At 40.0% G+C, this 22,340-nt stretch overlaps 3 protein-coding genes across 4 annotated transcripts; 2 read left to right on the forward strand and 1 right to left on the reverse strand.

The window, feature by feature from the left end:
• Nucleotides 1-2,892: 2,892 nt before the first annotated feature.
• On the reverse strand, nt 2,893-6,038 carry tmem41b (transmembrane protein 41B). Of its 2 annotated transcripts, none has more exons than XM_072465225.1 (7): nt 5,880-6,038; nt 5,277-5,394; nt 5,058-5,186; nt 4,649-4,742; nt 4,295-4,399; nt 4,085-4,223; nt 2,893-4,004 (listed from the first exon to the last, which is right to left on the reverse strand). In XM_072465225.1, the coding sequence occupies exons 1-7, from the start codon at nt 5,953-5,955 to the stop codon at nt 3,835-3,837; spliced, it is 831 nt and encodes a 276-aa protein (XP_072321326.1). In that variant the 5' UTR covers nt 5,956-6,038; the 3' UTR covers nt 2,893-3,834. The 2 variants fall into 2 exon arrangements, with proteins under 2 accessions (XP_072321326.1, XP_072321325.1); XM_072465224.1 differs by having other exon boundaries at nt 2,895-4,004; nt 5,859-6,038.
• Nucleotides 6,039-7,070: 1,032 nt separating this feature from the next.
• Nucleotides 7,071-14,747, forward strand: ipo7 (importin 7). Its single transcript, XM_072465222.1, has 25 exons — nt 7,071-7,333; nt 8,318-8,399; nt 8,761-8,914; nt 9,021-9,179; nt 9,291-9,447; nt 9,519-9,608; nt 9,688-9,782; nt 9,857-9,941; nt 10,009-10,143; nt 10,225-10,324; nt 10,392-10,468; nt 10,543-10,659; nt 10,741-10,830; nt 10,914-11,079; nt 11,153-11,313; nt 11,402-11,530; nt 11,795-11,861; nt 11,978-12,103; nt 12,189-12,286; nt 12,360-12,455; nt 12,556-12,776; nt 12,858-13,063; nt 13,260-13,466; nt 13,541-13,657; nt 13,739-14,747. The coding sequence occupies exons 1-25, from the start codon at nt 7,250-7,252 to the stop codon at nt 13,834-13,836; spliced, it is 3,117 nt and encodes a 1,038-aa protein (XP_072321323.1). The 5' UTR covers nt 7,071-7,249; the 3' UTR covers nt 13,837-14,747.
• A 121-nt stretch (nt 14,748-14,868) lies between these two features.
• Nucleotides 14,869-21,815, forward strand: LOC140381197 (switch-associated protein 70-like). Its single transcript, XM_072465223.1, has 12 exons — nt 14,869-15,014; nt 15,584-15,724; nt 16,920-17,096; nt 18,146-18,370; nt 18,440-18,589; nt 19,038-19,146; nt 19,229-19,410; nt 20,122-20,196; nt 20,275-20,441; nt 20,641-20,839; nt 21,533-21,626; nt 21,697-21,815. The coding sequence occupies exons 1-12, from the start codon at nt 14,919-14,921 to the stop codon at nt 21,813-21,815; spliced, it is 1,734 nt and encodes a 577-aa protein (XP_072321324.1). The 5' UTR covers nt 14,869-14,918.
• The last annotated feature ends 525 nt before the right edge of the window (nt 21,816-22,340 follow it).

Consider the following 22,340-nt stretch of genomic DNA (forward strand, 5'->3'; position numbering starts at 1 on the left):
AAGCTGCAGCCCAGAGCGCATCCGGCCCAGCACTTCACAATAAAACATGAGACGACCGTGTGAAGACCTGCTTTTTTTTTTTTTTTCAGGGGGACATATTTTCAACTTAAATGAGTTATCACCCTGTGACAGTGATGTTTCCTTGTCATTAGTTTATTCAAAAATGTGTATGTTGATGAACTGATGAACTGATGGACTGATGGACTGATGGACTGATGGATGGATGGATGGACTGATGGACTGATGGATGGATGGATGGATAATGTTAAAATAACACCAAAAACTGACCTAACTTGTTTATGAAAACACTCACCTTTGGATTATTTGTACTTTAAACAAGTACATCTGTTTTATATTAAGTTAAGTTAATGCTATGTTAGGCTTTAACTTTGAGGATAAAAACACGTCCTCTTTACATCGTACGTATGTCTTAACATTCTGCCAGTGATTATCCATCTGTAACTCTGATGTCAGATCTTGTATTTGAGCAAGACTTAAGTGAAGATCTGCACACTTATGGCAACCATAACCAGCTATTGTGAAAAGGGCTTGTTGTCGTGGCTTGACTGCTCAGAAAACTGTTGTAATTTACCCCCTATCCCCGCCCACATCCCCGTACTTAATTGAGAATCGCAAAAATCTGCTGCTTAGTGAAAAATGTTACTAGATCAACATTGCTGTTCACAATGGACTCAAAATGATGAGCAACTTATGTCATAGTTCAATATTTAGGACTTGGTCAAAAGTATGACATGTCTTCTTTACGGTGACTACATGTCCCTCTTTGTCCTGCACAGGTCCATGTGCCTGATTGTCCCACTTGTGAATGTCACACTTTTTTATTGGTACCATTTTCATTCTAAAACTCTGAAATTAACTCTTTGGTGAGTGTACTGGCTTTTAGGGTTGTAATGTATTTCCATTTCTATTCTAATTTTGCTCTTGAGTTATGATTTATAAAAACTTTTTTAAAAATCACATTGTATATTGCAGTTAGCCCATTATCTATGAGCTTAAATTTCTCGATCCCATCCGTCCATGTCCCACCTCATTCAACAACAAATCAAGAACATGTTTGGGAAAAAAAAAAAAGGGAAAGAAATATGCATAGAATAAATAGGCCAGTTATAATAAAGCAATATTTATGGGATATTAGTTTCCCTCTTTCATTTCAATGAAATACAAATGATAAATAAATAAAAATCAAATAACAAAATTTGTCCGACTCTGCCCTCTGGTGGTTATGAATAGAATGGTACTAGGCCTACACTACTGTTTCTGGGATGAATAAAGGGGACACAGTTTTTAAACACGTTATAACGGCGTTCCCTCATCTTTAACTTATTCAAAGTTGTATTTTGATTGATCCATGCATGTTTGAGTAATGAGTTATCCTGTATTATAAAGGTACACATCCCACTGCTGTGTACTTTTAAATTAATTTAAGCAGTATCTTTGCTGTTCCTGCACAGCACTTTTCTGGACCGAGATGTCTGATGTTTTTCCTGGATTCTGCTCAAGCCATTCCTCCACTTTGGGGGTCACTGCCCCAAGTGCTCCGATAACTACGGGCACCACCGATACCTTCACGCTCCAGGCCTTCTCCAGCTCCTCTCTGAGGCCTTGGTAATTCTTTAGTTTCTCATGTTCCTTTTTCTGGATGTTACCATCCCATGACACTCCAATGTCCACCACCACAGCTTTCCTTTGCACCTTGTCGACCACCTCTATGTCCGGTTGGTCCTCCATTACCATTCGGTCTGTCTGTATCTGGAAGTCCCAGAGGACCTTGGCTCGGTCGTTCTCCATCACCTTTGGAGGTGTTTCCCACCTTGTCCTTGGGGTCTCCAGCCCGTACTCTGCACAGATGTTTCTGTACAATATGCCAGCCTCCTGGTTATGGCGCTCCATGTATGCTGTCCCTGGCAGCATCTTGCACCCTGCAGTTATGTGTGGGATTGTCTCAGGGCCCCCTTTGCACAGCCTACACCTTGGGTCTTGTCTGGTGTGGTAGATTTGGGCCCCTATTGATCTGGTGTTAAGGGCCTGCTCCTGTGCTGCCATGATCAAGGCTTCTGTGCTGTCCTTCAGACCGGCTCTTTCTAACCATTGGTAGGATTTTGTGATATCAGCCAATTCAGTTATGTTCTGATGGTACATCCCATGTAGGGTCTTGTCCTCCCATGATGGTCCCTCCAGCACCTCATCATCCTCTGTTCCCCAGTGTCTGAGACATTCACTGAGCATGTCATCTGTGGGAGCCTTGTCCTTGATATAATTATGGATCTTGAACGTTTCGTCCTGGATAGTGGCTCTCACACTCACTAGTCCACGGCCTTCCTTCCTTACGGCCAGAGTACAGTCTCAGGGTGCTGAATTTGGGATGGAACCCTCCATGCATGGTCAGGAGCGTTCGTGCCTTAACATCTGTGGTCTGTATCTCATTCATATATATATTTATATATATATGTACCAATGCATCAATGAAATTTCCCCATGTGGGACAATAAAGGATTATCTTACTATCTTCTTACTACCTACATATATATATATTCATATATATATATATATATATATATGAATATATATATTCATATATATATGTATTTATATATTCATATATAGTTTAACATTACATCAAAAGAAAATAATGCAACAGGACATTTTAATAAAACGCAAGAAACAAAATAGGCTTGAACCCTTTAATGGTTGAAATTTAATTTAATTTTTAAACAGATTAATGGACATATGCCAATGGCTATTCAAATAGAAAGATTAAATTAGTATTGAAACATCAGATTAAAAGAGGAAGATTAACAGATGAAAGACAATTCAATTCTTTATGTACATATAACTTAATCTTCCACACCTTTAGCAGCAATATAAGAGCATACAAAGAAAGACCTACAATGGCAAAAACTAAAATAAGCATGGAGGATCATTTTTATGTTTCTCACGAGGCACCATCCGCTGTATTTGTGCTGCACCATCAAGACCCTCTAAAACAGATAAAAACAGAGATAATACTTCTGTCCATTTGAGATGAGGTTTAATGGCATTACAAGAGCACAACGTAACCAGGTCAAAGGTCAAAAAATTATGTTATGCTTTTTCATTTAAATCTCCCACAAGTTGTGAGGGACTTTTTTTTTTTTTTTAAGTGTGCCAATGGAATAACGTAGTATGGGATGATTTTCAATTAAAACTACACAATGCAACCGCCACAGGTTTCAAATTAGCTAAACTTTAAATATATAAATATGCCGTTGAAAGAAGAATACCTTAGTCTCAGATACAACTAACAATCATTGTCAATTGTGCAATAAAAGAGTTTTAACGGTCTTAGGGACAAAAATGCATTAAATTATTCTAGAATTATTGCCGTCAACATATATTTGACCTGATGTGGAAAATAAATATTAAAAACAGGCACAAAATTAGTATGAAGGTACTGCAAATAGAATAGCTCTCAACTGTTGCATATGCATCTGTTGTGGTATAAACAAATGAAAATACTGTAAATAAAGATCAGTCATGCTTTTTTATCCTACATGTAGCACCTTCAAATAAAATTAAACCATAAATGTATGAGTTTAAATGTATACAAATAACATCGCTCACAGAAATGTTACCAATGCAAACAGCACTGACTGCAGTAAAAAAGGACCACTCGTCCTGCATGCATTCAGTAATAATCAGTAGTTCTTGGTGAGCTGGTGATCAATAGCCAGCGTCATGAGCAGTGTGAATACAACCAAACCACACGGCCACATTGCGGCATTGTTCCTGAGCTGAGGAGGAACGCAGGTAAAGCATGAGGTGAGATGCTGTACTCTACTCTAGTTTCTTCTGCAGTTTCTTCTGGAAGCACACAGGTAAAATAGAGAGCACGGCCAGAATACCCAGGACGGCAAGAGAATTCCAGGATATGGCCTCCCCAGCAGTGGTCAGTTTGTACAGTGTTGTCCCTGCGTTAATGGCAACAAAGGATGGCGGTGCAACTCCTGAAGAAACAAGCAAAAATATAATAATAAAGTATAAAGTATATAAATAAACCGTGTTAGAAGAAATGTTAAAAGGTTACCTAAAAAGGTTCCAATAAAAAACACTCCTAAAGGCACATTGATGACAGGAGATGTTATATTGATAAACCAGTTGGGAAGAAAAGGGGTGATTCTCAGGAAGATTATGTAGTTTATCAAGTGATCCCTGTGTTTGTCCACCTACAAGGAATTAAATTTACATTAAATTACAACCTATTTCTTGGAAAATTCACAAAGCATTATAATTTTACCTGTTGAGACCATTTCTGAGCTCTTTCCGTTAGATATTTGTAAACCATGGGTCTGCCCACCAAGTAAGACAGCATATAACAGAAGGAAGCTCCCAATCCAGAGCACTGAAAAGACAAACAATGCACATTTGTATTACATATCCATTTATATACAATCACCCTTAAATGTTATGTTTATATATTATACTACTTTTAAGGTATTTGATGCATGTATGAACAAGCATTTCACTGTATTGCAGTGAGTGAGGTATAATATTAAAATAAATAATTTAAAAGTACAATATCTAAGCATGACTCATTAGACAGAATATGTAATGTGATTTGTGTCATAAGTAAACAATGAATCAAACTTACCAGGCACACCAAGAATAAGGCCAGAGGAAAAGGATAGAGATATCCAGACAGGATACTCAGAAAAATAGATCCAGGGATTGCAAATGTTTGAAGACTAGTACGATTAGTGTCAAGGAGCAAACTGTGGTACTGCAATAAAGCAATAAATACAGTTATTGCTGGGGTAAAGGCATTTTAAAATACAAATACACCCATTTAGGAGGGTCTAAGGACAGGGGACTCAGGAACATCGTCCCTTGTCCCCACGGACATTGTTTAATCCGTTTTTCACTGTCGCCCTCAGAGGCAACTGTTGTTGTGATTTTGGGCATTACAAAAATAAATTGAATTGAATTTAGTACAAATTAAAAAGGTATGATAAGTAATTCACATGATTATTGCAAGAATTGGTAGTTGCTCAAAAGGATACAAAACATATGTTGCGAAATATGCAACCAACACTTGAGTGTAGTATGTATCTTTGTATTTGGACAGAACTGTTCCCAAAGCTTTGGCATCTTCCATGTCTTTAGGGATCTTAATTTTCTCCATTTCATCTCTGAAAGAGAATCCAAAATGAGTTTTAAGTAGTGCAATACTGGATTTCAAAACATGTAACACATATTTTAAAATATAAACCACAACTTACTCGGACAGCTCAGGGAAATATTTGTAGACCAGGTACATGAATGAGGCAGCGCATGTGAAGATAAAAGCCAGAATAAGAACTGACGCCCGTGCTGATCCTTGAGTAGGCCGAGGGGATTCTGTGGAATAAGAATTACATTAAATAATAAAAAAAATGAGGATTTCTCCAGCAGTAGCAGTAGGCACTGGACAATCAAAAAAAGGTGGATCTTTTGTGGTTTTGTTGGTCTTAAATCCAAATGAGCTCATGTCAAGTAGTAACAATAAATTAATGGAATAATTAACAATCAAAACAGCTTCTTATAACCAGTCAAGATACTGACTTGTGAATCCGAAATGTTAGACCCCTGCCTCATATTTGACATTTACATTTCACTGGAAAACAACCATGGAGCTAAATTTAGCGATTTGTCTGACATTAACTATGTCGCTTTAACACTATAACAAGTAGGAGACTAAGGCCACGTCCACTTAAAGCAGTGAAAAATATCAATTGACAATCTTTCAACACCAGAAAATGTTTGTTTCTGAAGGTGTCGTCGACTCGTTGCTCTGGTTAGCCGCGAGCATAGCAGGGACATACCTTTTAATATTTGCGTTTTACCGTCATTTTCATTTAATTCTGCCTGTGTCGAGGAGAGGGCGTCAATTTCTTCTCTTTCTCTCCGCTTTTTTGCCATTTTTCAACACTTATATATGCTCGGGCACTGAAAAGTCTGTCACAAGAGCTAATGCGGATATAACTCGGCTCCTGTACCGTCTTGTGACGACATGCTGTGACCTTTGACCTTCATCTCATGGCAACGGCAACAGCGCCTCCTAGTAGACACTGAAGTCATGTTTTACCATGTTTTTTACGAAAAAATACAATATTCGTGAATAATTACTGAATATATTTAATTACTTTATAATTGTGACACAAAATTATATAACTACGTGTGAATTATATCAACTACAAAGCATAGCCCAACTGGGTGTAATAAAGGCTAGAGAGATACGGGCTCTGTTGCCATGGCGATTGCGGTGGCCATGTTTTGATTGTATTTGCGGTCATAACATCTATTGCATAAAGCAGTGACTTGGGGAGCCTCAGAAACACTCTTAGGGGGAGCCCAAAAGTTGTGTACACAAAAACAATGGATATTTTTCTCAATAGCACATATATTTGGTTAGAATTACAACATAAATACCTCGCTTTAAATACAACGCACTTAAATACAACTTAAATCATTGATACTTGCCTTAAATATTTTAGTTTCAGTTTAAAGGAAAGGCACTAAAGGCGCAAAATGAGAGTCAGAGTAAAGGAAGTCTCCATTTGGAGACTCAGAGTAATCAGAGTAAAGACATGGAGGTAGATGCACGGCTCCCAGTGAAAGCAACAACAACAACAACAACAACAACAACAACAACAACAACAACAACAACAACGGAAGTAACTCCAGAAATCACAATTTTACAGAGGGTGGATGCCATTCCCGCCAGTCATGAAGCACCGGGGAGGAAGAAGAAGAAGAAGAGGAGGGGCGAGAGGAAGGGGGGATAAAGTCTAAAGAATAAAGTGTAAAGAATAAAGCTTAAAGAATTAAATCTAAGATGTGCAACTACAGTAGGTGGCAGTAATCTAACACTTACCAGCCGCCATAAAACACCAAAGAAGAAGAAGATAAGCTGCTATTCAATAATGTCATTTGTTTTTAGAAGTTTTTATTGCATAGCCTGAATGTGTTCAGATACTTTTGAGCATTTGCGGGGACATCAAAATATGGACAAAAGTATTTGACTACATCTCCCACACTGGCCTGAGCGGCCGGATGTTCGTGTTGCTCAAGTGCGCTGCTGAACTATCCGGGTACTTCTCCACTCCTTCCTTTCGCGCCGGGTAACCGGAGAGCTGTGCGTCCATGTGCGCAGTGACTGGGAATTGACGGACCCCTGAAAAACTAAATCCGAGTCGTAAACAGAGTTTTCGTGATGGATTCCGACGCTTTGGTTGAGGCCCTTCGGGGCACTATGGACCCCAATCTGCGGGAGGCCGCGGAGAGGCAGCTGAACGAGGTAAAAGTCGGAAGGGTAACGATGGCAGTAGTGGCGCGGGCTCAGCGCGGGCCTCCGCTCACAACATCAAGATGGAGCGATCTCCATTACCCTGAACCTGTGAAGGTCCCGTTGCTCGACACGTACAGTGCTGCTGGTTTATTAGAAGCTCTGTCACATGTGGAGCTCGTGTTTAGTGACCTGGGGTGTTTCCATCCACGAGAACAGAAGTATCAGGAATCAGCGCAAGTGTTAGCCTGAACTGAGCCAGCTGTGTCGCTAAATCCCGCTAGCTCTGCCTGATATGTGGCAATAAGTGCTACAACATTGCGCACTTCCCTCTTTTTACTGAAGTTCACACTTCTTTTTGGTGCCGTTACGTGTGTGTTTGGCTGAAGTCAAAGTTGATTGAAGGTTATTGTTTGCCCACATTTTAAAGCCAAGCTAGTCGTGTGTGTGGCTAAACAAGGCGAGCTAACCTGCTGCTCACGTGTCACTGTGACAATACTTAAAGTAAACACTAGTTTCTCCGAAACCATGGATATTATTAGAGATGCAATCGTAATATCACACTTGCTTGTATCACTTTCACTATCAATAGTGAGAGCCATGAAAACATTTTATGATACTTAACTCCCAGTGGATATCCCTTTAAGTGACAACTTTATGACTCTCTATTTCAATATTTTTCTTGATCATTTGATGTCATGGGTTTTTTCCCCCTGGTCTCATGTTCCCTCTCTCTGGCCTGGCCTACTTGATGGTTTTGTTTAGCACCCACCTAAGTAGTGCAGTGCTCACATGAATGACACACTGTAGTTAGGAATGACTTCACTTCCAGCTCCTGGTAATTGTGTTGTGCTTCATCCAGAGAAGGCTTGATTCCCATTCAGCCTGTATGAATGCATGGTGCCTGTGATTCATTTGTTCATTACAGGGGGGGATTCCATGTCAATATAGTATTTTTTTTAAGCATCATCTCAGACAAATCTGTTTGTTTTACAGGGTCACGCCCAGGTAAACTTTGTGTCTGCTCTGCTGCAAGTCACCATGTCTGATCAGCTGGATTTGCCTGTCAGACAAGCGGGTAATTCAATAAAACATGCAGCATATTTATGTCTCTTACTATTCTTACATTAGTATTCCATCTGCACTCGCACATCACTTAGAAATACAAGTCAAAGTCTGCATTAGTGTGTTGGATTTTGATGCCCTTCCTGTAGTCTGGCCTTCAGTGTCAGCAGTCCGGCATGTGGCAAACTTGCACTCCTCCACTCCCTGAGCTCTTCCCGTCTGTCAAGGGCGCCCCACTTAGTAGATCTGAACGCAACTGACACCTTTGTGCCACATTTGTACCGTTGCATGTTATTCCCTTGCTTTGTTGTTTAGATTTCTGGGCTGTGTGTTGTGTGCAGATTTTTGTAAACAAGTTGTATTTGTATGCATAGGTGTAATTTACCTTAAGAACATGATCACACAACACTGGGGCGATGGTGATGACTCGGTCACAGAGGTGCCGGCCAAGAACATCCCTGAGGTGGACAGGGAGTTTATCCGAGCAAACATAGTGGAAGCCATCATCCAGTCTCCTGAGCGCATCAGGTAACTGTCAAAAACAAGAGGGAATATCATCTTTTCTTTGGGAGCTTAAGTTAATACATTTTTTTCTGTATACTTTTTTTTTTTTTTTTTTTTTTTTTTTAAATAGAGTACAGTTGACAACGTGCGTTCACCATATGATCAAGAGCGATTATCCTGTCAAGTGGAGGGCCTTTGTGGACAAAATTGCTTACTATCTGCAATCAGACAAAAGTGCAGCCTGGCTTGGCATCTTGCTTTGTCTCTACCAGCTTGTCAAAAATTATGAGTAAGTTAATGTCTTTCTGATAAGATAAGATAATCCTTTATTGTCCCACATGGGGAAATTTCATGTTGGTGTTAGTACGTTCCATAGTCTTACATAACCTCTGTGGGACAGATACAAAAAGCCAGAGGAGCGTACACCTTTGATTGCCGCCATGGATGTCTTCATGCCCATGCTCAAAGACCGATTCATCCAGCTTCTCCCAGATCCCAGCAGCGAGTCAGTCCTGATCCAGAAACAAATCCTCAAAATCCTCTATGCCCTCTTCCAGGTAACATTGCACTGTGTGTTTTCTTGAGCTTCTATTTTTGGTTTTGTTTATCATAGCTTTTTTGTCTCTAGTACAACCTTCCCCTTGAGCTCATCAACCGACACAATCTCACAGAATGGATGGGAATCTTCAGGGCAATCGTGGACAGAGACGTACCTCCAGTAAGGGCACTTCCATAATAATGCAATGAAGATTTAGGGTTGGATTTTGTAGTTGACAATTGTATATTCTATAATCTAGGAGACCATGCAGATCGACGAGGATGAACGCCCTGAGCTGCCGTGGTGGAAGTGTAAGAAGTGGGCCCTTCACATCTTGGCTCGACTGTTTGAAAGGTGGAGCTTTGAACCATTCACACAGAAAAATCACAGTTTATAAAACAATGCATTAATTTACAATTGTATTCTAGATATGGCAGTCCAGGCAACACAACTAAAGAGTACACAGAATTTGCAGAATTTTTCCTCAAAGAGTATGCAGTAACAGCACAACAGGTAAGTGGGGCCTCTTTTTCCCATCTTTCATTGAATTGAAATGGAAACTCACAGCACCTTTTTGTAGGTACTCCTTAAAGTGTTATACCAGTACAAGACATCACAATATGTGGCTCCTCGCGTACTTCAGCAGACACTCAACTTTATCAACCAGGGCATTGCACACGCACTGACGTGGAAGAATCTCAAGCCACACATTCAGGTATAAATGAAGTTGATTTAACTGAGTGAGTAATATTCTTCAAACTGTTGGCTGATCCTTGACTTTGTTTTTGTTTTGCAGGTTATCATTCAGGATGTGGTTTTCCCTCTCATGTGTTACACAGACAGTGACGAGGAGCTATGGCAGGAAGATCCGTATGAGTATATCCGTATGAAATTTGGTAAGCATTAAACCTTGACACATAAAAGCGCATGACTGGTGATAAACAATGTTTCTTTTGCTCATAGATGTTTTTGAGGACTTCATTTCCCCCACAACAGCAGCACAAACACTGCTGTTTACTGCGTGTATGAAGAGGAAAGAGGTGATTTGAATTGGACCAAAATGGATTTGTTATTGAAAATTTAGCCTAACAAAGTGTTTTGATGCGCTGTTCAGGTGCTACAAAAGACCATGGGCTTCTGCTACCAGATTCTTACAGACCCCGCATCAGACCCCAGGAAAAAAGATGGTGCCCTCCACATGATCGGATCACTGGCTGAGATCCTTCTCAAGGTTCTTATTTAAAAAATATTTTACCTGTTAATGGGTTGAAACCTTTTTTATAACTTCAAAATTGCCTTTTATTCATAACAGAAAAAGATTTACAAGGACCAGATGGAGTTTATGCTCCAGAATCACGTCTTCCCCCTTTTCCGCAGTGAACTAGGTTACATGAGGGCCAGGGTAAGTGCAACTGACCTAATCATTAAAAATCAAGTGTTGATTTGCTATACTTTAAATAATTTCTGTTAATTTAACCATTTAAGGCATGTTGGGTACTGCATTACTTCTGTGAGGTGAAGTTCAAAAGTGACCAGAACCTGCAGACGGCTCTTGAGCTCACGCGACTTTGCCTCATCAATGACAATGAGATGCCAGTGAAGGTGGAGGCCGCTATTGCTTTGCAGGTTCTCATCAGCAACCAAGAAAAAGGTTTGTTCACACTTCCTTTTCACGGTTTTAATCGTTTGAAAATATTGTTTATTTATTTAAAATATTTTTCTAGCCAAAGAATATATTACTCCGTTCATCCGGCCTGTGATGCAGGCGCTGCTGCACATTGTCCGGGAAACTGAGAACGACGATCTCACCAACGTCATACAGAAGATGATCTGTGAATACAGTGAGGAAGTTACACCCATAGCAGTAGAAATGACGCAACATCTGGTTGGTACCACTGATTTCTCTCAAATTAAACATTACTTACAGCACCAGCTTTTCATTTCAGTGTTTATGTAATTGTTTCCTTTTCCAGGCAATGACATTCAACCAGGTGATTCAGACGGGGCCTGAAGAAGAGGGAGGAGATGACAAGGCAGTGACTGCCATGGGCATCCTCAACACCATTGACACATTGTTAAGTGTTGTGGAGGACCACAAAGAGGTGAGCTGCTGTTGCCCACACGCTCATCAGCTGCACAGAGCCTCTTCGGTCGGACGAAGCTGCTGCCAACACACTTCAGCCTCCCACCAACTCCTGGGAACATGTTCTATTCTCACCATGTTCAAAATGACTCAGAAGCTCAGACACACACTAGAAATAGTGCTCAGGCAGACCATTTCTGACCAAACTAGAGCAGTTTCATAAAACCATGGGATGTGAAAGGGAGAATATTTCTTCATGTCTATAATATCTGTTCTCTTTTAGATTACACAACAGTTGGAAGGCATTTGTCTGCAGGTAATTGGAACTGTGCTGCAACAGCATGTACTGGGTAAGATCACTGGCCTGTGGATCTGTATTTCACCTTAAACCCTTGGCAGTTTGAAAAACTACCAAAGAATACTCTAAAGCAATAGTTGCTTACTTGCGGTTCTTTCTGTTATTCAGAGTTTTATGAGGAGATCTTGTCCCTGGCTCACAGCCTGACGTGCCAGCAGGTGTCGCCACAGATGTGGCAGCTGCTTCCACTGGTCTATGAAGTCTTCCAGCAGGATGGGTTTGATTATTTCACAGGTACATGCTTTTTTTGAGACTGAGGCCATTATTTTTGTATGATAAATGTTGTTGCACAATGTTTAACTAAACGATACTTTTGCAGACATGATGCCACTCCTTCACAACTATGTCACAGTAGATACTGACGCACTGCTCTCTGATACTAAATACCTGGAGATTATCTTTAGCATGTGTAAGAAGGTAAAAACACAAGCCTAATTAGTGCCAAAGATTTTATCTTGAGTTTTAGTCTTATTGAGCTTTTTTCCTTCAGATCTTAACAGGGGACCCCGGAGAGGACCCAGAATGCCATGCTGCTAAACTATTGGAAGTTATTATTCTTCAATGCAAGGGTCGTGGTATTGACCAGGTTTGTAAAAGTAAACTATTACTACTTTACTTGCTCCACTCTTTCATGTATGAGACACACCCTGTTATTTGACGCTTGAATAAACATGGCGTCATTGCAGGTGGTGCCCCTCTTTGTGGCTCTTGCACTGGAGCGTTTGACGAGGGAGGTGAAGACCAGTGAGCTGAGGACCATGTGTCTGCAGGTCGCCATCGCTGCACTTTATTACAGCCCTCCTCTTCTCCTCAACACACTGGAGAATCTCCGCTTCCCCAACAACACTGAGCCCATCACTAACCACTTCATATCACAGTGGCTCAAAGACATTGACTGCTTCCTTGGGTAAACGAGATTCACATATGATACACCCTGGATCCCTTAAATACAACGATAGTATAACTGTACTTTTTCATTCCGGTCCAGACTACATGACAGAAAAATGGCAATTCTGGGTCTCTGCGCTTTGATGGACCTTGAGCACAGGCCTCAGGCGATCAACCAAGTGGCCGGTCAGCTCCTGCCAGCTGCCATCATGCTCTTTAGCGGCCTCAAGAGGGCGTATGCGTGTCGGGCTGAGCACGAGAACGATGACGACGATGACGAAGATGGGGATGAAGATGATGAAACTGGTAGGATTCCTCCTTCTATTCTATTTGATTATTTACATTTTAAAACGGCTTTAGCTGACCAGAGTGCTTAACATTAAAAGACTTTACACTAATCAAACTTGGGGATGTCTCTGTTCCTTTAGTGGACTGAGCCTAAAACCCAATTCCTACCAATAAGTGTCTATAAAATGTTTTTTTTTTTTTTTTTTTAATGCAGCTGAACTGAACAGTGATGAGGACGATATTGACGAAGAGGGGCAGGAGTATCTTGAGATGTTGGCGAAGCAGGCGGGAGAGGATGGAGACGATGAAGACTGGGAGGAAGATGACGCGGAGGAGACGGCACTCGAGGGATACACGACATCGGTTGACGACGAAGACAATTTCGTAGACGAGTATCAAATCTTCAAAGCCATATTGCAAAGTATGAAGCATGCTAATTTGCCTCTAAATGTCTCATGATGCTGCGGCCTTGTGTTGATATAGTTGTTGTTCCAGACATTGAGCTCCGTGACCAGGCGTGGTACCAGGCGCTGACGCAAGCTCTGGATGAAGAGCAGGGCAAACAGCTTCAGGACATTGGCACACTCGCAGATCAGAGACGAGCAGCACACGGTAATCACTCTATGGACTACGAGACAAATGTGGTGCTATATTATATTCAGACATAGATTACTGATGTATTTCCTTTCCTAGAATCCAAAATGATTGAGAAACACGGAGGATACAAGTTCACAGCACCAGTGGTACCGCCAACATTCAACTTTGGCGGCGCTGCTCCGGGAATGAATTGAGTCTCCGTTCTACTTTTTATTACTCTGTGACTGATTGTAGTGAAGTGAAAAGCTTGTGTTGTTCCCTTAAGTAGTGGTTCCAGAACAGGTTCTTCTCAGTCATTCTTCAAACTGTTATTGGAAATCCACCAGAAGACTTGGGAAAGCAACCAAAATGTAACCAGTGGCTGAGGTGAACAAACCAACTTAAACTTGAGCACGAGGAAAGAAGAAGTTCTGAACAGCGTTGTTCTTTGGAGTCCAGTGGAGGAGATCATGATGGCAACACTTCCCCACTGAAACAAAATTGGGGGTTAACACATTAGAAAAGGGGACAAAATCCATTTTCCCAGAGGCCAAGAGGCCATGGTATACCTCTGGTTGTGGTGATAACATTTATCTCCTGCATAAACAAACAGGTTTATGTACATATAAGCCAAGGTTATTGATTTATTTTCTTTGTTTTGTTTCAAGTAGCCTTGAAAATGACCTGAGGCATTTTGTAAGGTGTCAACAGCTGTATTCATATGTAGCATATTGGATACTTCATAGCACTATGTGATGCCTGATCTCTGTAAATTAATAACTAGCACTTTCATATTGTTCAGGTCTCCTAGCCTTCTGTATTGGACTGCAAATTTTTTAATTGAGGACTATTTAAACTGAACCGCTGTAACTTTGTTACTTAGAAGTAATGGCTGGTTGTCATTGTTACAGAGGATTGTGGAAAACCTGTAAATGTCTCATTCAGGTGAAAGAAAGCTCTTGGTGTTCAGTATGGCTATAGGAAATGCATTTGTGAGCACTGGAAGTACAATTGACTACATTTACGCATGTACAATTGGACTTATCGTGAAGGTCTCAAGCTTTTGGTTGGTGTATGGATAAATCATCTATATATATACAACAACATATTAAAAAAGCTAAGGGAATGTCTTGAGTGTTTTCTTGTAAATTTGCATTGTAATGTATTCCCTTGTGGGGCTTATCTTTTTGGGTGGATCATGAGAAAGTTTCTATGAAAATTACTTCAAGCATCACTGTAATTCACACTTCACCCTCTTTCACAATAGACTATTGTAAGGGAAAACTGTCCAGACTAAATGTTGAACCGAGAAGAACTTTTGAAATGTATTTGGCACGCTTTCACAGCCTTAGATGTGGATCATCGTGGGAAAGTGTCCAAATCTCACTTAAAGGTCTGTTTCATTTGACATTTTGAAATCAAGTTGCTACTGAAAGTGGTATTTGTATTTCTGCCTGTTTTAAAGTATTATTTATGAAGATCTCAATGTTTTCCGAGGAATGTCTTGCTCTGGTCTGATTGAATATTAGAGTGCTTCACTTTCTAAGCTGGTATTTAGCTATGGTCATATAAGTTATTTCTAAAGGAGCACAACAAATAGTCTGAGCTTGATTTATTGAAACTGCTATACTCAACCTTTTTTCCCCAAGTCATTTCAGTATTTTTTTCCTCTCAAAGGGAGTGTTGTCAAACTGTCTCCGTCTGATTAGAAAACATTTTGATCTAATCTCATTTGTAAGAAACCATGTGCGTCACTACAGAATGGTACTTTGTGTGAGAAGGCAGATGAAGGCTGCGCCACACTTTCACTTTTCTGTCTGAAAGTAATGCATTTAAATACAGCCGACTGTGGTGAGGGCTAGGAACTGATTATATTGATCCTAATACCTTCTCCCTTCACTGTAACTTCTGAAACGTGGCATCTCTTTGGAAGCACCTTAACTGTGGGTTTGCACTTTTCAGGTTCTGTCTGTCAACCTTTGTGCTGTGATGAAAATCCCCTTTGATCCGTGTGAGCTGGAAAAGCATTTCATAGATAAAGAGCCTGGCCCTCTGTCCAACCAAGGATACATGCCATATCTGAGCAACTACATTCTCAACAAGGTGGACTCATTTATACTGGCCTGTGTTGTACAACTGCATTAAATGTCTTATCAGGGGTGTCCAAACCTGTCACCGGGGGCCACATTATGAAACTTATACTGAGCAAAAGGCCACAAACGACCTAATGACGTCGAATTTGTCCAATGACAGTGAATATTTCGAAATTTTGCATTTGACATTGTTTCGATGAGCCTCCACACCTTTAATAAGGTTTGGTGTAACATCAAAACGCTTTTTACAGTAAAAGTACACTTTTTGTTGGCCGAAGGGCCAATAAAAATTGGTCTGAGGGCCGCATTTGGCCCCCGGGCCATAGTTTGGACATGCCTGGTGTACAACTTGGTACAAGCATCTCCTGTTAAAGAGCCCGAGACAGGCTGGACCACTCATTGAACTAAAATGCAGTTAAGAAAAATGTATTTTGCATTTTACTATAAATTCATTAAAACAATTGTGAATAGCACATTTTTTAGGTTTATAATTCCACTTCCTGTTTGTAATTGATGACATCACACTAGGAAATCACCCGTCAAATGTCACAAATTAAAATATATAAGAGCACCTTTATTTTGTGTAAATCACCCAGTGATTTTTGTGAAGTTTTCTCCACAAATACATAATCGATTGGTGTGAAACTATAATTTATTTGTACAACAGGCATAATAAACCTTTCATACGCACGTAAACACAAAAAAAACATGCCATTAATAAAAACTGTTGAAGGCAAACAGTGTTCTCAAAAGCAGAATCTATTTTAGTGCAATGATATTGGTTCGTCCCTGTAAGTGTAAAATGTGTTTAAGATTGTTTTCAATGGAAAATAAGACACACTTTCAGAACAAAGATATCTGTTTTGCAAATGGATTCTTCTGTCCTACAATACAATGAAATAAAAATCTCTTAATTGTAACTCTGACACCTGCCTGTTTCCATGGAGATGCTTTGGCTGGTTGGAACATTCTGCAGTATGGCATTAAACTTAACAATCTTCATGGAGACGAGCAGACTTTTTAATTGACTTTCTCATTTACAGGCCAGAATGAACTATAAATAAATACAATACCTGTAATTCAATAGCTCCACACACAGATATGTTTGATCTCATACTGTGGAACACCACAGGCAAAACAATCTCACAACATCTCCTCTGAGACAATAATGTGTGGCAGAAGTGTTACATATGGTACTTTTTTAGGTACAAGAAGACAACATGGACATTTTGGAGTTGTTCAGGTTCTGCTGGGCCTCGTGCTACAAGAGAAACCTCTCCATTCCACATCTGAACATCTCACACGACGACGCCTTCAAAGTCTGGTGCATCTTCAACTTGTTGTCAGAGCACAAATACCCGCTGTATATTGTGACCCAGGAGGTGAGTTTGACTGGCCAGACTTCAGTGCAGGAAGAAGCTCTGAATTTAGTTATTTCATATGTCAAATTCTAACAATTCTCTGACTAAATCCATTAAAACACTGTCAATCCAGTTTTTCACATTTTCTTAATTCAAATTCCAAAAAACGACTTTATAATTAGAAATAATGATTAGGCAGATGTTTAATACAGAAATAGAACTACTTCAGATCTCACATACAAAATATACTCAAGTAAAAGTATAAGTAGCACATACAAAAATCTACTTCAGTAATAGTTGTCAAGTACCAGTATAAAAATGTACTTTAAGAGTAAAATGTGAACGTTTTTCACACAGATTTTGAGAACTGATAAAGCGTTAAATTTAGTGATTTTGCTAAATATCGGTGCTAAATTTTGGGCAATAACAGTAGCAATCAATTTCCCTATTTTTGGCTCATATTTAGGGCGTATGCAGGATGTCACCATGAACCTGCTAAAAATAACCTCTCACCCATATTATGTACACGCGTTCTGCTTTTCAGTGCAGTTCAAAAATGCAGTGAAGTAGAAAGTATAGATACCTGCTCTCTGATGCAGTGAAGTTAAAGTATAGAGTATCCAGTGTAAGGTTGACTTAGGCTGAAGTTCAGGTACCTAAAAACTTTATTTAAGTACAGGCATGTCAAGATTATTCGCTTAATCGATAATCGTGATTAGTCATGTCACAATAAAATCGTAAGAACCAAAAAATAATAACCGTGACCATTTTAGAAGCAAAATTAGGAACAGACCTAAATGTGAATAACTGTTTTATCTGGATGTGTTTGTCATATTAAACTTCATGTCGTCTTTCAGAAAGTTTGATTTCATAAAGCCAATCACAAACCTGAGGAATAATAACACAGTAATAAACATGAATCATCGTTAAATCGTGATGGTTTTTCTCACAATAATCTTACACTTTATACTTGATATTGTGACAGTAAAATGTTTTTACTTTTGTACTTTGTTACTTTCCACCACGCCACACTCTTGTATCTAACTTTATACATGCTGTGCTTTGTGTAGATTGAGTACTTGCTGAAGATGCTGACCGATGCGATGGGAGGAATATGGAGCGACGGAGACTTTGCGGAGCATCGTCTCCAGTCGAACTTCCACAAAAGCTTTCTGACAGTTTGGGAGCTGATTGAACTCGTGGGAATGCGTTTCTTCAAAGACAAAAGTTCCCAAACGCTGTCCACTGCCGTCAACGAAGTGTTTGAAGAGCTCATCCTGGGCCTCCTCAAGCAGGTATCAACTTTCTGCAGTAAACCTCACAACTTCTGATATTTGCCACTGACCTGACTTGGATCTGTGAAGGGCTACATGGTGAAAAGGTGCCACGTGAAAGGGAAAACCTGGACAGAGTTCTGGTTTGTGCTTCGGCCCAATTCTCTGGAGTATTATGTCTCAGAAGATCTAATGGATATAAAGGGAATGATTGTGATAGACAACAACTGCACTGTCGAGGTAAATTTGAGCGAAATGTTGCTTATATAATGTCATATAATAATGTCACATTCATGTGCATATAACTGATGAAAATGTTTATTTTACCATTATTATTAGTATTATCTTGTCTTACGCTAGCTGTTTTTTTTATTTTATTTTAATCTTTATTTAATTTCCCCCTCCATTCCTTATTAGGAAATGAGAGGTTTTGTCTACAGGATTTTTGTTTTTAAGAGTTTTTGTTTATAAGAGTTCTTCTATTATGTTATCTGTCCTTTTCCTCTGTATCTACCTGCGTTGCAACAATGACATTTCCCCATGTGTGGACAATACGTTGCAACAATGAAATTTAGCCATGTGTGGACAATAAAGGAATATCTTATCTTATCTTGTCTTATATTGCTTGTATATCATATTTAAACGTTTTGCGTGTCCTATATAATGAGCAAATACATTCTGCCAACAGTCTCTGCCAGACAAAGATGGAAGAAGCTGTGTTTTGTCCATCAAAAGTGGTGCCACAAGTTTTGAGATCAGTGCATCAGATAAAATGAAAAAGAAGGAATGGATTCGAGGTAGAAATCTTCCCATCTCTTAAATCTCTGTAGAGTTGGTATAGCCTCCTCCTGAAATGACATTCTTGCTTCTCTGTTTTAGCCATTGAAAAGTGCATTCAGATCCAGAAGTTGGGGCTGTTGCCTCCTCAACGCCAGGCTCGCGATGAGCGCAGGGATCAGCGGCGGAGGCGGCAGGAGGCGGAGGACGAGCTGGAGGAGAGGATCAGGACGCTTCAGGCAAACAGCGAGAGCAAGCAGAGGAAACTGGAGGATCTGGAGAAGGTACTGACAGAGCCGATTACGTATTATTGTTGCTTTTGTAAGGCCCAGAAGCTCAGCAGCAGTTTCCAGCAGAAATAAGTGAGAAAATCAAACATGTGTCAATCAAAGAGAAGCTGATTAACCAGTGTTCACAGAAATGAAGCAGATGGATAACTCTCCCAGAGCGGCCACTGTCCTTAGACCCTTTTTCTGCAGGAAAAACGACAAAAACCCAGTGGGAAACGTACAAATCTGGAGGAGACACGCATCCATTTGCAATTCATTAAAATAATATAAAATAATTAAAATATTTACATTGCTACATATATCGTTACATTAGAATTATTTGGTTCTATCTGAATTTTTGTTGTTCAAAATATACTGCATCCTTTTTGCCTCTGAACTTAAAACAGATTTGCAAACAGAATTTTGCCAAGAACCTCCCAAAAGCTAGAAACAGGCCTGTCACTGTAAGCACATTTTATAGATAATAATTTGCAAACTACAAAGTGCAAACGCAGAGAACAGAAGGACAGTGAAGCATGTCTATCAGTGAGCGGCATGGGCAGGGCACCATATGCAACGTTTCACATCTCCTTTCTTAAATAGTTTGTGAACACATCTATTGTTAGGCGCTTGGTGTTTCCCTGACGTTTTGGCGCGCTCGAAACTAAACCTAGAACCAGTTACTACACACACTAACTGCAACAAATTCCCCTTGTGTTTTTGCAGAGAGTGGAAGCTGTCTTTTTAGACGATGAAAGAAGGATGAGGTTCTACAGCCTCGATCTGGAGAGAGAGAATATGGTAACTGACCTTTAAACGACATAAGTGATCATTAAATGTTTGTACTTGTCAGTGAATTGTGGTGTTTCTGTGTCGCAGGAGCATCTCGAGGGCGAAGAGCAGGTGGATCAGAAGTCTCCGGAGCTGGAGCATTACTTCCACCGCGTGAAGGAGCTGGAGGACACGTACCACAGGCTGCAGGAGGTGCTAGAAGACGAGAGACAGACCAGAAGAGACCAAGAGGCCATGACAGAACTGCAGACCAGGTCATATTTAGATAGAGATGTAGTTTTTGTGCTGTAAAATTGTTTATTCCATCACATTTAGAACGTTCATCATACTTTTAGCTCCCCCGTAACAGTATGTGACTTGATGTTTGAGGGAGTGCATCCAAAAAGCAAAAATGATCATGAATGACTAATATTACTGTTCAAACAATGATCTAAACTCTCTAAAACTCTTCAGGCTTTTGCAGGAGGAGGCTTTGAGGAGAGCAGAACTGGAGCAGCAGCATTTACAGCAGCAGAGGGCGCTGTCCCAGAGCCAGAAGCAGAGGCAGGAGCTGGAGGCCCAAATGCTGGACAAAGAGAGGAGACTTCAGGAGGCCACTCAGCAGCTGGAGAGACTGGAGAGGCAAAGAGGCAGAGCGGGCCAGGACCACGAGGTGAACGACCATTTGTGGTGGAAGGCGTGTCCCGTTGTGTTACTTAAGTGAAAGTACTGATACAGGAGCAAAAATTTAAAAATCTACTTTCGTACACCAAAAGGTACAACATGGTCATTCACAAGGAGTTTGAGAACTATTAAATTGTCATATTGTCATCTTGTTAAAACAAAAAATGGTGCTGATTATTGATCATCAGAGACATTTCCTGTCCAAAACCTGATTTAGTTTTCTCTAAAACTCTAAAATTCTCTAAAACATGAACGTGCTAAAAAATCAGAAACCAGACAAAAGACTGCCAGCTGGTCTAAAAACAATGAGCAAAAATACGTTTACTTTTCAGTCCTGTCCAAAAATGCAGAGCTGTAGAAAGTACCAATACCTGCTCTAAAATGTAGTGAAGTAAAGTAAAAGAAAAAGCATCTACTGTAAAATGTACTGAAGTAAAGAACAGATACCTATAAGAAGTTTAGTTGCACAGTACTTTTTACTTTGTCACTTACCGGCACGTTCATAAAAAACTTTTCATTCTACTCTTCAACAAATAGAATGTGATTATTGTGTTGAAAATATGCAGGTTTAAGTATGCCACACTTACGTTTCACAATCTCAGGGTCAGGGATAGCGTTCTTATTCTTCACAGTGTTAACAGAAAATCCACAACATTTATAACACATTTTTATCAACGTACAGGATGTGTCTCGAAGGCTGGAGCTGGTGGCAAACAAACGTAACAAAAATCGAATGACGACCAGTTTCGAAGGACTGCTGCGTCTCATCGAGCCAGGTACATGTTAAGTTGGTCATCATTTTCAAACAGTCCAGATTGTACTATAGGACGTTTCTTACCTTTGTAGGTCCCAAAGGGCCTCTGATCATCACTAACTGGGGACCAGCCTCGTTCACTGAGGGCGAACTGGAGACGCGCAAGAAGTTCTGGCAGAAAAGTAGGAACTGGTCGGCTGGAAGTGAGTGAAGGCCAAAGACAAAGACAACGCACTGACCCAAACGGTGTAAATGTACTTCTATAGCCAACTGTTGCTTTGAACGTGTTTTATAACATGTTTTTTCCTCACATTCTCTATACTGCAATTTATAGACTCTTTAAAATGCACCTGTTTTGAATTTCCAGGGTAGAAATGTCGGTTAATCGGCTTTTCTATTACTATTTTCTTTTCGCTAAATTGTATTGGAGCTTCACAAAAAGTGTAACTGTAATTTGTGATGACGTATGTATCATGTACCTGTAGTCGTAGTAAAATATAGGTAAAGGTTTGTCAAATGAAAAAGTATGTGAACCTTAAAATCAGGATTTTGCTTTTATTAAAAATGTATTTCATAATCTCCCATTAAATAAACAAATGCCATAAAATACAAAAGCAAATGTGTTCAAACCAGGCTCTGATATCACTCACATGTGTCTGAACGGTTTTCATTTGACAAAACCATCTTGATTTTTCATATTTTGCAATATTCTGAGGTCAATCCCAGTTCCTCCAGT

Source organism: Eucyclogobius newberryi, unplaced genomic scaffold (assembly GCF_026437365.1).
Source record: "Eucyclogobius newberryi isolate DKJ021-1_F unplaced genomic scaffold, fEucNew1.0.hap1 SCAF_5, whole genome shotgun sequence".
NCBI lineage: Eukaryota > Metazoa > Chordata > Actinopteri > Gobiiformes > Gobiidae > Eucyclogobius > Eucyclogobius newberryi.

Bases quoted from the DNA above. Each gene is read 5' to 3' on its own strand.
- tmem41b (XM_072465224.1), bottom strand. From the start codon at position 5,955: ATGGCAAAAAAGCGGAGAGAAAGAGAAGAAATTGACGCCCTCTCCTCG. The intron at 4,224-4,294 runs GTAAAATTATAA...AATTCCTTGTAG, and splicing joins CTCAGAAATGGTCTCAACAG to GTGGACAAACACAGGGATCA. The intron at 4,005-4,084 runs GTAACCTTTTAA...TTGTTTCTTCAG, and splicing joins TTTTATTGGAACCTTTTTAG to GAGTTGCACCGCCATCCTTT.
- ipo7 (XM_072465222.1), top strand. From the start codon at position 7,250: ATGGATTCCGACGCTTTGGTTGAGGCCCTTCGGGGCACTATGGACCCC. The intron at 10,469-10,542 runs GTGATTTGAATT...TGCGCTGTTCAG, and splicing joins CGTGTATGAAGAGGAAAGAG to GTGCTACAAAAGACCATGGG. The intron at 13,467-13,540 runs GTATGAAGCATG...TTGTTGTTCCAG, and splicing joins CTTCAAAGCCATATTGCAAA to ACATTGAGCTCCGTGACCAG.
- LOC140381197 (XM_072465223.1), top strand. From the start codon at position 14,919: ATGTTGAACCGAGAAGAACTTTTGAAATGTATTTGGCACGCTTTCACA. The intron at 18,371-18,439 runs GTATCAACTTTC...GGATCTGTGAAG, and splicing joins TCCTGGGCCTCCTCAAGCAG to GGCTACATGGTGAAAAGGTG. The intron at 18,590-19,037 runs GTAAATTTGAGC...TTCTGCCAACAG, and splicing joins ACAACAACTGCACTGTCGAG to TCTCTGCCAGACAAAGATGG.